At 37.6% G+C, this 15,297-nt stretch overlaps 1 protein-coding gene across 9 annotated transcripts in view; it reads right to left on the bottom strand.

Annotated features, from left to right (window-relative positions):
- Window positions 1–15,297, bottom strand: part of MIPOL1 (mirror-image polydactyly 1) — a 199,808-nt gene that overhangs the window by 146,602 nt on the left and 37,909 nt on the right. For all 9 annotated transcript variants that reach the window (XM_074868320.1, XM_074868324.1, XM_074868327.1 and 6 more), the window contains one exon: window positions 228–414. In XM_074868320.1, coding sequence (XP_074724421.1) covers window positions 228–414 — 187 coding nt within the window. The remainder of the gene's footprint in view (window positions 1–227; window positions 415–15,297) is intronic.

Below are 15,297 nucleotides of genomic sequence, written 5' to 3'. Positions count from 1 at the left end.
TACCCACAGTGTGTCATATAAGTCATTGCCATGATCATATTTTCTATGAGTGCTAGAGAATACAGTAGTGCAATGCTGCATTCCACAGGGGAAGAAGGGTAGATATGGTGAGTCTAAGTTGATTCTTGGTTGGGAAGTAAACTTCCCTATCTTTATCCAAAAATCCGTATGCATAGTGTCTGTAATTTGAATCCAGAAAAACTATATATAGGAGTATTTGTTTTTACCTTGATTCTTCAGGACTGGAATTACAGTAATTTTGGGCTCCTCCTCTTTGACCGGTTACTGGAAAATCCGAAGGTTTCAGCACTTCACCCTCTGCGTGGATGAAAAATTCTGGGCTTTTTTGAGAATTCTGATGAAACTGAAACTCAACACAAAAGTCTTCTTTTTTCTGTTCCAGGATATGTGTTTCTAATTGGAAATAGAAGCAAACACATTTTTTGATTTGGAGAAAGAAGCACAAACTTGAGATTTCTCATTTGAAAATGGCTTTCTATATTCTTATTCATAGCAGAAAGGAGAAAGTAGTTTCAGATTCACAGCTTCCTCATCCCACTAAGGAACAAGAGCTGTGTACCTAGAGCACGGATGTAGGAGTTAATGACCTATTTACTGGATTTTTCTCATGAAAACCTGAAAAATTCATCACCTTTTCCTAATTCTTCTTCCTCTTAAATGACTACTTAAAATAATGCTGACCCTAGGAAATTATCTACCTACCTTTTCCAAAAATCAGTTCTACCTTAGTGAGACATGATGAATTTCTACTGTAGACAGGGAAATTTGCAGGTTGCAAACTAGACTCTTATACTGAGGTCTTTTCCAAATCTGTTTTGGCTACAAAAGGAGTATCAGCAAGCTGCAATTAGCAACAAATTTAAGGCCCTATTATTCACTCCTGGAGAGTGTAAGGTACAGGCTCATTCAACTAAAGAACTCGAAGAATGCAAAGCACAAATGGTGCCAAAGGGGAAAATTATCTGATTAACATGTTGAATGTGATAGTTAGTTCTCTTAAGCCTGGGTAATAGATATTTTTAGGACATATTTCTGATATCATGGTATTTAAATCAGAGAAAGATCTACATTCCATGAATGTTCTTTCATAAAGTAAGAACAAGTTAACTTTTAATTATAGAACTATATTAAAAATGAGGAGGAAGAAGCCTAAGAAAGCTGCAAATGGAAAAAAGTGCATATATTCTTCATTCTTTCATTTAGATTAGTAGAGAACAAACACCGGAGATTTTGCTCATTTAATAAAGTTAGCGTTTCCAAACATTTTAGATAAAATTTATGATATGCGTTCTTTGATCCAACTTATTACTTTCTCCTCAAAAATAATAAGAAACTGTCTATACAGTTGCAATAATCTATAAGTTACCTGAAAATACACATCAATCAGTATCAAGGTGTCATGCTGCATGTAAGACACAAAAGCACAGATTCCAAGTCAAGAATACTGAAGACTGTCTCTAAAATCTATTGCAATAGATTACTCTTCCCTTGAAGGAGGAAAGGCACAGCCCGTGGAACAGGAAACATCCTGAGGGCAGAGAGATGACTTGTGGATTGGCTGGAGACAGTTCAACAGGTTCCCATACAAAGTTACCTGTTACTACCTTGAGGAAAAAGTTATTGTATCTGCTGCTTATCTGTATTCTCCTTATCTACTTCAGCACAAATCCACTGGAAGCCACTCTCACCATTCCTCTAAAATATAATCACGGATTTTTGTACTAGAGGAACAAGAGACAGAAGCCTATCAGTTTCTTTGTTTCTGAGCAGTAATACACATGTGGGGACCACAACTGGATAAAACATTTGTTAAAAAGTATAACATAACACTACTTTCAGTACTGTGATTGAAATGTGTTTCTCAGATCATTTCACAGCTAATGCAGAAATTGAACACAGTCCACAGCCACTTGGATTCTTTGAGCAAACACATGCTGTTGTTCCCTGGCTTGAAATCCTGCAGGTTTTTGAGCAAAGATTTCCTTTTAAGTGCTGCTAAATTTTAAAACTGTATTCAACCTATTGCTCCTCTCTACAGTAAGTAGCAAAGATCTTTAAAGAAACGTGCATTAAAAAATTCACTATGTGAATTCTAAGAATGTGCCCCAACTTGGGAGTGGCAACACGTAAGGGCAAAATTCGGAATCCTCTCCATTTAGTACTATCTGAAAACTAACCTAGTCTGAATTTCAATACTTGCAAAGCTTTTTATAGGGAGGCATACACTTGGTTGAGATGTGTTTCCATTTGATTTATATTATAAAGAACTGCCTATAAAACATCAGCCCGTCCACTTCTCCCATTTCAGATGCAGCGATCTGTGTGTATATATATATATGAAGGCAAACTACAATGCTTCACTTGCCATAACAACTTTTTCTCCCCTTCTTCTCCAGGGCATCAATATTTTCTATAAGCCATATATGTCTGAAGTGCCTCAGGTGAAGTGTGTTGCATTCTGTGGAAAGATTCAAGCACACATATCTGTTGCAATAACCAGTGACTGTATTGCCATGAACCTTTGTTCCTTGTTTAGCATTACTGTGCTCTCCATGGCCCACCCTATACGAAAGCTGGAGAAGAAAACTTTCTCACTCCAGAATCCTAAAAAGATTAGATGACATGAGCTACCACAGTTACACTGGGACAAATCAAAAAAGGGATTCTATCCCTTTAGTGTGAGAGCAATCAACTGAACAAGTTTTTCTTTTCACAGTTCCTGGTTTTTGAATTTACTGCTTTTAGTGATGGGACTTTAAAAAGAGTTCACAGAGTCATTGCAGCTGGAAGGGACCACTAGAGATCATCCAGTCCAGGCCCTCTGCTCAAGCAGTCCTGGGAAACCAGTCCTAGGTGACCCTATGTCCAGATGGCTTTTGAATAGTTCCACAAGCAGAAACTCAACAACCTCTCTAGGGAGTCTGCGCCAGTGTTTGATCACCCTCACAGTAAAAAATTGTTCCCTTGTATTCAGATGGAATTTCACCTGTTTTAATTTGTGCTCATTGACTCTTGTTCTGTCAGTGGGTACTACCAAGAGGAGTCTGGTGGCTTCTTCTTCATTCCCTTCCAGCAAGTATTACTCATATTGGTAAGATCCACTCCCCTGAGCCTTCCCTTCTCCAGGCTCAGTCTCAGTCTCTCCTCATACATAAGATGCTCCAGACTCTTTATGGCTCTTTGCTGTACTTGCTCCAGTAAGTTCATTTCTTTCTTGTACTAGGGAGCTCAGACTGGACGTCACACTCTAGATGTGACCTCACCACCACTGAGAAGAGAGGATGGATCACCTTCCTTAATCTGCTGGCAATGCTCTTCCTAATGCAGCTCATGATGTTGTTTTCCATCCTTGCCATGAGGGTGCATTGCTGGCTTATGCTCAACTTGTTGTCCATCAGGATCCCGATCCCTTGCTGTAGAGCTGCTTTCCAGATAGTTGGCACCAGAGCATGTACAGTTACATAGGATTATTCCTGGCCAGGTGCAGGGCTTCACATTTCCCCTTGCTGAACTTCATGAGATTCCTCTCTGCCCAGTTCTTGAGCCTGTCGAGGCCCCTCCGAATGGAAACATAGCCCTTTGGTGTATCAACTACTCACAGTTTTGTATCATCGGCAAACTTGCTGAGGGTATACTCTGCTTCATCATCCAGATCACTGAAGATATTGAACAGGACCGTACCTATTTTTGACTCTGGGAGTACCTGCCTCCTACTGGACTTTGTGCAACTGATCACTACCACCTAGGCACAGACATTCAGCCAGTTTTCAATCAACCTCACTGTTTACTTATTTAACCCATACTTTGCTTCTCTATTAGGATGTTATGGGACACAGAGTCCAAAGCCTTACCAAAGTCAAGGAAAACAACATCCTGCTTGATCCATGCTTTACTTCCTGCTTGTCATGATAGACCATTTTTGAGCTTGGACAAGGTGATCCTTGAATATCAACCAGCTCTCTTGAATCCCTCTTTTCTCCAGTCCTGTATCCTACAGGATTCTTCCAAGCAGATCTCTGAGGAGGCCAAAGTCTATTCTCCTGAAGTCCAAAGCTGAGGTCCTGATTTTTGTCTTGCTCCCTCCTCTCAGGATCCTGAACTCCAGCACCTCACGGTAACTGCAGCCAAGGCTGCCTCCTGACTTCAGTATCCACAATCAGTTCTTCCCTGTTTGTAAGTATCAGGTGCAGCAGACCACCTCTCCTTCTTGGCATCTCAATCATTTGTGTCAGGAGGTTGTCATCAGTGGAATCCAGAAATCTCATGGATCACTTGCACCCTCCTTCCAGCAGATTATCAGCATCATAGTCCCCCATGAAGACCAGGACCTGTGAACATGAGGCTTCTTCCAGTTGTCTGAAGGAGGCCTCATCTACTTCACCCAATCCTCCTCCATAACCTTCCCTCTTACTGGCAGGATCAAGGTTAATGCCACCTGGGTACCCATGCCCTTGACCATCACCCCGCGAGCCATATAGTCACATGTAATACTTCCCAGGTCACCACAACAGTATCACTGGTGCCTACGTGGAAGAGCAGCAGTGGGTAACAGAGGGTCAGAAAAGCCTCAGTGGCCTCTCCAAAACATCCTGAATGAGCTGCAAACAAGCAGCAAGGCTCTCTAGATAACAGGTCAAGTCAGCAGACAGATTTACTTTTTTTTAAAAACAGAATGAAATAAACATGTCTGCATGATAAGGTAAACACCTGCATTAGCAGCTGAACTTCAGTCTAAATTTTTAGGCCATATCAAGATATGCCTTCAACTGTAAGTTACAGCATCTGGAAAAAAAAATTTAGAATGGGACTAGACCTGTGTTGGCATTTATTAATTCTAATGTTGCTTCTTTAAGCAACTTACATCTGCAGCACACTTTTTCATCCAGAGTCAATTCCCTCAAGCAAATGGGTAAGACTAAGCAGCACCACAGCAAGCCTGTAAGTGGCATTTTGGGAAACATCAGGCAAAACACAGAGGATCTGGTTTTTTCCCTACTGGCTTTGTAAGAGAGAAGATGATGGCAGCATCCTTCACTCAGAATTGGAAGCACTCTATCCAAGGGCATTAAGGTTAGAGGTTTTTACTCATTTAATAAAGCTGTAATGCATTTTTTTTTTTGGTCAACATGCTAAATCTGTCAGTTGAATGCTTTGGGGAAGACAATTTGAACACTGTCAGATCAATTGGCATAGCGAATTTTTATTTTAAAACCCACTTTATTCTCTGTAGAGCCATGACACCCCACCCCCCCCCCAAGTAATTTAGGCCTTGGTACATGGTAGCTTGTCTTGCTGTTAAACTAAGTGGCAATATTAATCAATGCACTTCATTGTTTTTCCTCATGCCTCCTGCAAATTGTATTGTGCACTAATTACCAATGCTGCAGAGACACACTGGGGAGTAAGTAGCATTTGCAATAATCAGGCTGCACAAGGAACATCAGAGAAAGGGTAAAACAGCCTTGCAAGCTTTGGAAAAAAATGCTATAGTTTTCATCAAGTGGTATCACCACCATTGATTCTGGTTCTTGAGTATACTAAACAAGTTATTTTCCATATAAAATAGAACAAGTTCAGTAGCCCAGATTAATATTTCACTATAGGGAAAAGCTGAACAGCTGATCTTCTGTATGTATTTATCTTGAATGAATAGCTTGTTCACATTGAGGGAAAGAAAAGCAAATGTTAGGAAGAAGGAATATAAAGACACTAGAATTAAAGTTGGGAATTGATTGTGAGGGACGTAAGGGGAAGATAATGCTGTCACGGCTTGAAATAGTAAACGCAGAACAGGATTCAATGTTAAGCTGGGAGTGGTTAAAAAGTCAAGTAAAAACATCAAACCTAACACATTTTGCAGGCAGCCACTATTTCTCATAGCTTCTTCTAATAAGTGGGGGATTGGCATGGAGATCAGGGAAAGCACAGCATTAGAGAATCCTGTACCAACACTAACACTATGAAAAGAGTGCAGATTCACAAAAGGTGCAGATTCACCTGGAAGGCTAAGGAGGTACTAGCTTCCCTTGTTATACCAGTGTCTTCAGCAGTCCTGTCACCCAGCAGAAGCCGAGTGGGCACCTCCTTCCCACTGTTTGTAGTCTTTCAGCACCCCACTAGCCAAATTGTGCTGATCAGCTCAGAGGTTTGCAGGGGATCTCAGCAGAATAACAATAAAGGAAAACAAACAAAAACCAACAGAACATGCATGCAGCACTACAAAATACACTGTTGGCTACAGATCTGCCTGCAGATGAGTATGGGGACATTGGAAACCCTTGGTGCTCCAAACCAGATTCAAGCGTAATAGTACTTACCGCTTGCTACCTATAGCTTCCTTGTATTTGTTTGAAGCTGATCTGTAGCACAGACAAAGCATGTTCTCATTTGTCTGCAAAAGACTGCATGAATGAACCCCTAGAGGGATGGCAGTAAGAGGCAGAATAGGAAAAAGAGCAAAACCAGGAAGGAAGGGAATGAGCCATACACGCCCTGGGAGTGTGAGCAAAGCTGACTGCAAACTCAGTAGCTTACTCTTCCTATGTGATGCTGTCAGATTAAAAACATTTGAAAAAAATGCAGAACAAAATGTCGAGCCACATTTGAGGAATTAGCTGCAACCCCAATTAATAAAAGCCCCCAAAATTCAGTGATTGACAAAATCTAATTTACTGTTAATCATGTATTTTTTCTGCTCAGTCTAAACAACTACACAGCTTCAATTTCTATAGGATTTTTTTGTTTATACAACATCAAAAGCTTTGAATTTCAAACAGCAAGAGGGAATATTCACTACCCAACAAAACTATCAAAGCAGAGAGTCATGCTGCCCCTATACTAAACTAACCTGTTCCCACTGGAATAACAGGACACACTTACTACAATTTAAAAATACTTGCTCTTGCCTCTACCTGCAAACCACACATCTACCTCATCTTGCTGCACTGTCAAGTGTGTAAGAGCATTATATGAGAACCTCACTTTCTTTTTATTTTCACTAAATTGCTATTCTTTATTATAAATTATCTATTTTTTTTGTACATTAATAATATTATAAACATTTCTGAAAAGATAAATTTTGGGCATGTGTGTATGACAATGCATGCACACCTGCAAGTGTTCTAACAAGCTGTTAGGACAAGACAGTTGCTGCATTAATAAAAAGCAATTTTAATAGCTTCATGTGAAAAATGGATTGTGGAATTGTCTGAAGTTCGTAACATCTAATGCGACTGGACTTGAATACTGAGTTATATATAATAAATAGAAATTAAATATTTAAGTCTAATGGAAAACTTGAACCTGATAGCCACTAACTTTTCAAGCTATGTAAATGAAATTAGTACTATGACCAAATATTCCTTCATGAGCTGAAAATGATGAGTCAGCCTTTTTGTCAAAGACAAACATTCATTCACTCAGCTGTATAACTACTGGAACTTCTACCAAACGGAATGACTGTGAGAGACTCAGATTGCTCAACAGTTCACCCCTTACTGAATGATTAAAAGGCATAAATCCTGAAAATGGGTGAGAAACCAAAATTAGAGGATTTTATAGGCATAAATATGCAAAGAAAGAAAATGAGGCTAGTGAAAGAAATCTGATCCTATTGCATGGCATAAGTAGAAAGAAAAGAGTTGGTTTAGGTTTTATGCATTTTCAGAATGCCTGTTATTTCCTTTTTCATTCGTATTTGAGTTGACACAGATGCAACGTACATGATTTACATACATATCTCAAAGGGTGGACACTATTTTCAACTTCTTCCTCACCATTTTAGTTTCCCCACAATCTGCAAACAAGTTTTCAGAGTTAATCCCAGGAAAAGATGCTGCACTTAAGTTTCAAGAAGAAAGTAATTCCTGTTTCTGGAAAACAGTTAACAAAAGCTTGGTACAAAAAGTACAAGGTCAATATACATTTTCTCCAAAACAAACAAACAAGAAAAGTTGCAGCTTTACTAATTTTTGGACTTACTACAAATTTATTTACATTAGCAATTATTTAGGTTCCTTCAGTGCAGTGTAGTTTACTGAGAACCAATAACCTGCAATTAACAGCAAATGGTTGTCCCTTCATGACACGCTTTTTCTAACATTTAAAGAAAACTAGGCAAACTGTAATGATTATTCAGCAGGACTCTTAAGATCTCATTAAATCTCTCACTTCTGTAGCACAGCAGAATGGCAGTCACATGAACCTGGTAACAAGTAAAGACTGAGCTCAGAGTATTTTTGTAATACCAAGTTAATTCTTTTTATTTCTCAGTGCTGTGACCAGCCAAAATGCCACATATAACCAGCCAAACCCTTGGCAGTAACGAATAGGAAATCACCACACAGATGCATTGTACGTTCAGTGCCCCAATGATACATAACTGTGGGCCCTGCTAAGAGCACCATGGGTCAACTCAGAAGAATGAGGACTATCAACTTACTTTTAAGTAACTCTTACTCAGAAAGGTCCTGGATTTTACACTGAGATAGGATATCTACTCTTATTTTAAGAAACAAATCACAGAGGTTCACTGAAATAAGCTTTGAAAACAATGTTTTCTGGAAACTCTCACAGATATAATGGATGCATAAGCACTGTGATAGTAATTTTAAAGTCATCAAGATTGAGGCACACAGTAATGAAGTAACTGGATCAAGGTCATTAAGCAAGCCATGGCAGAAGTAAAACTGCAGAAGTCCAAGGCTGTATCTTGGAGCCTGTGCTACCCTCACTAGTGGCCCCTCCTGCTCCTGTCTCCTCCTCAGAGACCTCACATTCTTCTCTCTTCTGTCAGAGAGCCTTTAACAACCCATTTCAATTGGACTTCAAGAAAAAAAATACCATTTTTACTTATGAATCATAAAGTAACATTTACACAATCAAAAAATTAAGAGAAATTTCAAATAAGTAAATTGGTATCCTTTCACAATTCTTTATGATGATAATTTTCATTCACATGACAAACTACCATATCTCTGTATTAGAAGACAGACAAGCAGTGTACAGTATATACAGGCTTCCTGTAATTTCAACAGTAGGCATAAGAAATGAAATACCTTTTTTTTTATTTTTTAACATTGACTATCATTCTAATACGGAGAACTTCCAAACAACTGAAACTGTTTTAGAAGTCAGTCAGGTTAACAGAACAATACAATTCAAATTAAGTTGTCCAAAATCACGATGAAAGAGAACAACATATTCTTATTGGAACTTTATTGAGAAAAATCTCTGCAAATGAAACAAGAATAACCTAAGTTATATTTCATATTAATGTCTTAGTTTGTTCTATATCCTGTGACAGATACACACACAGAAAAAAAGGCTTGAAAATATTTTGTCTGCTAAAATACAGACAAAACTCAGAAGTTTAATGGTTCATTTTTTTTATTCCTTAAAGTAATCTAAAGAGAACAGTGAATTCATTATGTGTTTTAAGTGTGGGGACATCTGTTTTACTTTGAATGCTTCTTTATTCACCTGTACTTGTGTGGAACCCTGGCAACACCCTTCATAAGAAATAAATTGAGAAGGAGATTAAGAACAGTTGGAGTTATTCTGGCAAAGGCAATTTTTTACAATTCTCTGAGGATTCTGGTTATTTTAGTAATGATGTTTCCCTTGCCTGTCTCTCACTAAGTCTTTTGCCCTTCTATTTTGCATCTAAACAGCAATTGTGTACAAACTGGTGAATATTTAAAATAGAAAACCACTTCTAAGTCTTTAAATAGGCAGCCAATCATTATTTTGGAATTCACCGCAGTTAATCGTGATGCATTTATTAATGTGTAAATATCAGACATTTCCTTTGGCATTCCACTCTCCGTTTGCAATTCATTAACATACTGTTATTTTAAAATATTAGTCTCTGAGAAGACACCAGATTTTCATTGGATTGGTCTCACACTTGAAAAAGAATTTTTATATTCCGAATGCATCAAAACAGCAGAATCTCTAGGCAGATACTAAGTGGGATTCACTGAAACACAATGTCAGTTCTAATGGATGGATGATTGTGTTTGGTCTTTTGAAACTTTGAAGTATAGGTAAGTCTTGATCACACAAATTAATAAATCCTAAAGCTGGAGTTAACAATAACCATTACACCCAAATTCTGCAGCTTAGCCCAGCCAATTTTTCAAAAGGTCAGGTTGTGAACTGGAGAAGATCAGGGAGGTCCACCGCATAGCTTTGTTGCCAGGCATCTCTCGTCTGGATTGTTGCAGGCATTTATTAGTATTCGTCAGCAGACTCAACAAAGCAAACAAGAAATTCAAGCACGAATAATAAAATGAAATGCTGCTATATAACCCTTTGTCATTCAGCAAATATGGGACTTTTTAGCTACATTGTTCCTAAACCTGGGTTACTACTTTAATTTTTCTCCACAGTGCTGACTGAATGAGTATGCATGTGTGTTAAATGCAGAGCTCCCTTAACAACTGCAGGACTGCCATTTAATCTGTTGGTAGATGGACCATTTCCTGTGGGAACTCTAGCTATGATTTCCAGATCCACCAAATAAATCTCAGATTAAGATTCCAAATGAAACCTGCCTCTGGCAGATAAAAAATGTCAAGATGGATATAAACAGTAAAATTATAAATTATCTAGGTGTTGCACGATGACTTGATGTGCGTTTTTTGTTTACACTTTCCCCGATATCACAACTATACAAGGCATTCATCAAATGTCACACTTTCATAATATTGGAGGCATCATTAAAACTGTTTGGCTAAGGACCTTGAAGTGTTTAAGCAGTAGCTCAAAAGTATATTTGTGCAAAGTAGAAGAATAAATTTACATATCAGCAGCAGCTCATAAGGGATGGGTAAATATTCTGTTTATCTCTCATTGTAATTCAGGTTAGTTTAAATACAGGGTTTCAGGATATCATTACAGCCTATATGGAGTTATTACATAATTTCCAAACATAGTGTCTGCTAGAGTTTTACTAAGCATGCTGTGTTTATGTTTTCTAAACCAGCTAGAAACAAAGTAAACCCTCCTACCCCATTTTTCTTTTGCTATTGTCATACTAGACAATTGCTTTTCACATATAACCCCTTCCATTATCTAAATCTTAATGATCCAGAACTCCCTTTTATCTAGGCAGGGTCATGTTTCCTGATGCCCATTAATTATAGTGAAAATTCTCTTATCCAAATGTACTCAACCTCCCCTACCGCAAACAACCAACTAAGGCTTTGATGAATTAGAGTTCTAAACAAAATCCCAGAAAACTACAGCTTTAGAAGTGAAGAAAAACATTGTAATTTTAAGTGTCCAACATAAAAAGGTCACTGTATAAAGTGCCAGCAAGACACCTTGCCCACACACCCTTTACTCCGAGTAAATGGTCTACTAAAGATGCAGGTGAACTCTCAGATAAGAGTCTCCAATGTACTCCCTGGAAAATCTTTTTTTAATATTTTTTTATTATTATGTCTTTCCTCTGAACTCAAGCTTCATTCTAGTTGTTATTAAAATAGAAGCAATGAAGGTTTCTGAAGAAGAAAATAACCACATTCCTCTTGCACTTGTGCTAGGTCTTCTAAATCTCCTTCTGAAGCACTACATAAAAATTACTGTGGTAGTAAGCCCTGCTCTCCCTGAAGCACATTTCAAGACATTCTGAAGTTAGCTGCACTCATACTTTAAACACTTAAGCGATTCAAAGTGCAATACTTCAAGGTGTGCATTCTCCCCATCTTTAGTGCTTGAAAGTACTTGGTGCAGAGAAGGCACTATGCATTTTCAGCGTACTGTAAAGGGTCTAACAAAATCATATTCACACACTCCAGTGAGTCGGGCAGATACTGGATACTTAATCGTGCTTCTGATGAGGAGTCTTTCTGCATGCAGCTGGCCAGAAATGCACTGTATTTAACCATACAAAACGTACAAGGAAAGAAATGGGATGGAAAAAGGAGAGATGAAAACTTATACACAAGAAAGGGTGATTATATTTACAGGAAAGACCAGGCAGTATTTGATGATGTTTCAGTTATCTTTAGCTCCTTTTTATCTTCTAAGTCATGGCATGCTATTCCCTCTTTTTCCATGCAAGATGTTTTCTTCATCTTCCATACTTTGTGTTGCTCAACAGTTACTAGCCACTCTTCCTATGTTTGATGCATGAAAGATCATCTTCTCAACCTCTCTTCTGCCTCCTACACTGTGCAGAGAAACCTGAAACTACCCTTGCCACTTTGCAAGGGGATCTCTGACAGCTAGCACACAGCGAGTTTGATGCTGAAAGCACAGCACACATGGTAGACACTAAACAACTGAGCCACGTGCATGAAGAGGACTCTGCCTCTCTGAATATCATGCAGATTCTTCTGCATACACACCCATGCAATACCCAGGTCTTCTTTCCTTCCCAGGTAAACAGCACTCCTTATTGCTAAAAGAGGGAAGGAGAGGAATAACAGGCTCACAGTATCTCCTGCTGAGGCATGTAAAAGAAGAAACAGACTTCAATATGACAAGTATGGCTTATTCTGCCTCTACTACAGCCTTGGAAGAAGAGTTTCAGATTTACTTCAGAGTGTTTACAGATGTAACGGGTGTATTCTGGAGAAAGGGGAAGCAGCGCTTTTACAATTAGTTGCTTTTTGACCCAACTAGAGCATCAGATAAAAAATCTTTACAAAACCACGATACTCTCAAAGCTTTCTTTACCCCTTCACCTTTGTGTTTGTGTATGTTTGTTAGTGTGTGTGTTGAAGTCACATGATAGTAATTCCAGACCAAAAGTCCTTCTAATTACTATTACAAAACCAAACCCACAAAAAAGTACATTAAAATCATTACACAACTAGAAAAACTTACTACTTCTAATAAATCTACAAATAGAGGATTAGGAATAGAGTTTCATTTCCAGGAAGGTAGCAAAAAAAGATGATTCATTTTACTTAACTTATGCATATGACTGTACATTGCCTCAATTACCATGAATGCAAAAGGGATGCCTGACAATTAATGGAATTTATAAATAAATTTATAAAATATAAATAGAAATAAAAAAATATTTCTAGAGAGGTTTTATTTCCTGAATATTTTTCACTACAGAGCAAAAGAACTAAAAAATGTGTTTGTAAGCAATACACTTGCATATACACATCATGACCATGATGATACAAAGAAAGCTATGGCCAGATTCTTAACATTAAGCACCATGCATTCATGCAAGACCAATACAGGCACAAACACCCAATGCAATTAAGACAATTGTCTATGCGTATGCTTATCCCTTGCACATGTGTCTGAGCAGCTATATATACATAACTTGTTCAGTAGGTTTGCATATCTGTTTTGCTCCTCTATTTTTCCTGAAGGGAGCAAGACTAGAAATCAACAGCTCACCACCACATAAAACACTTACTTTTCAAATTTCCCCGCACAAGCTGATTCTGCAGTTCTGTTCCAATCTACATTATCACATCTCTTTAAAGCCAGAGTCTCCTCTGAACTACAGCTTCCAGATGTGCAATTTTAAAGTATTTTTATAAGCTGCACAAACATTCTTTTGAAGGATAACAAATTACAGTGAAAGTGTCTATATGGATCATAACTAAGAGTTGACATCAAATTCTTACAAGTGAAACTGGTTCATTGACTTACCTTTCAATATGTGCTTTAAGTAGTGGTTTAGAAATATATATGTATTTATTTCTATGCTTCAAAAATATAATAACCACCTTTTAACAAAGCAATCCACGCCACTAAAAATAATCAATCTATTACCTTGTTTTAGGAAATTCCATATAATAATTATACAATGCTTTTCATTTTGGAGTCAGCAAAACTATAATTTTGTTGTCAAAACAGATCAAACAGTACTCGATATTCTAAGACTTCACCTAATTTTTGCCCTGTCCTTAAAAATTGTAGATGCTCAGAAATATGACACAAGCAAAAACATTATGATAGTGAAAGACTATATAATACAGAACAAGTATAACTGCACCCATTCAAACAGAGTACATGATATGAGTCAAATGAGACACAAATTTAACTCCAGTATTTGCACATTCACCACTTTCCTATCCTTCTAACTCTTTTGGAAAATTGGCGCATTGAGTCCTGGACGCATATGTAAGTATGAAAAGCACCACTTTCAGCTTCCCTCTTGTGTTTCCACAGTATTAACATTTGTGCAGTTTTCATCATGCATGTAAACCCTGCTAAAGCAACAACTCCACCCAGGTGCAATGTTCTTCCCCACTCACTCCCAGTCACTGCAATGTAAAGACATGCACCTATTTGCCAGTATAAGTTTATTTTTATAATGGACTACCATCCTAGGCTTTCTTGCTTGGATCCTGAATATTTTCTTTTGGAAATTACACAGTATTCACTGGCCTGCTGCCAATGGTCCTGATACATTCTCTCAAGTGTTCTTACAGATAAATTAAAGTAAGTCACTATCCTCCTATTAAAAACTAGGTGCTGTGGAGATAAACAGTACATTTAAATTAGACGCAAAGCCAAAAGAATAAGCCTTGCACATAAACTGTTCTTTAACTCTTCCTAATATACCAGAAGAGACAAACAAATGTTTTCAATCCACACAGGCATATTATATTCCAAACAACACGGAAAGTTAAAAAGAAAATCTCAGCTATCAAACACTTCAGATATACTCTTCTTAAACACTACCTTTCTTTCGAGCATTTTATTTTATAACATCTATTAACAGGTTACATATTATCCCACATAGCCACCATAAACCTATCACTTCTCTGTACCTAACATTTTTTGCTGTTTTTTTAAAATTCTCTTTGCTTGATAGGATTTTCATTTAGTCAGCTGAATTTAGTCTCAGACATGCTTTACTATCCTTATTTTTTGACATTAATTTAAACTCCAACATTTCAGTATGTTATTAAAAAAAATTGAATAAATCATTATAGGGTTATTCTAAAAACAGCTTTTAAACTTCCAAGTTACAAGCAAGGAACAACTAGATACAGTACAGTACCAGCTGCAAAGAGGAAAGATACCACAGATGACAAAGCAAGCGGAACACAAAATGGTACACACTTCACAGACATTTAAACAGATTAAAAGTTGCTTTGATCTAGTAATTCAGTGAAAAAATGCTCCAGAATGTCTACCAAGGGTACATATTGAATATTATGTTGCTGTACTTTATCTATTATCTTTATGCTAAGAAAATTTAATTGTTAATACCCAAATAAATATCTAAGAAAAAAAAATTTCCTCATCCAAACAAGTATGATGACATGAGATTTACCCAGAATCCCT

This window comes from Strix uralensis, chromosome 4 (genome assembly GCF_047716275.1).
Source record: "Strix uralensis isolate ZFMK-TIS-50842 chromosome 4, bStrUra1, whole genome shotgun sequence".
NCBI classification, from domain to species: domain Eukaryota; kingdom Metazoa; phylum Chordata; class Aves; order Strigiformes; family Strigidae; genus Strix; species Strix uralensis.
This window is presented reverse-complemented; position numbering and strand designations above follow the sequence as displayed.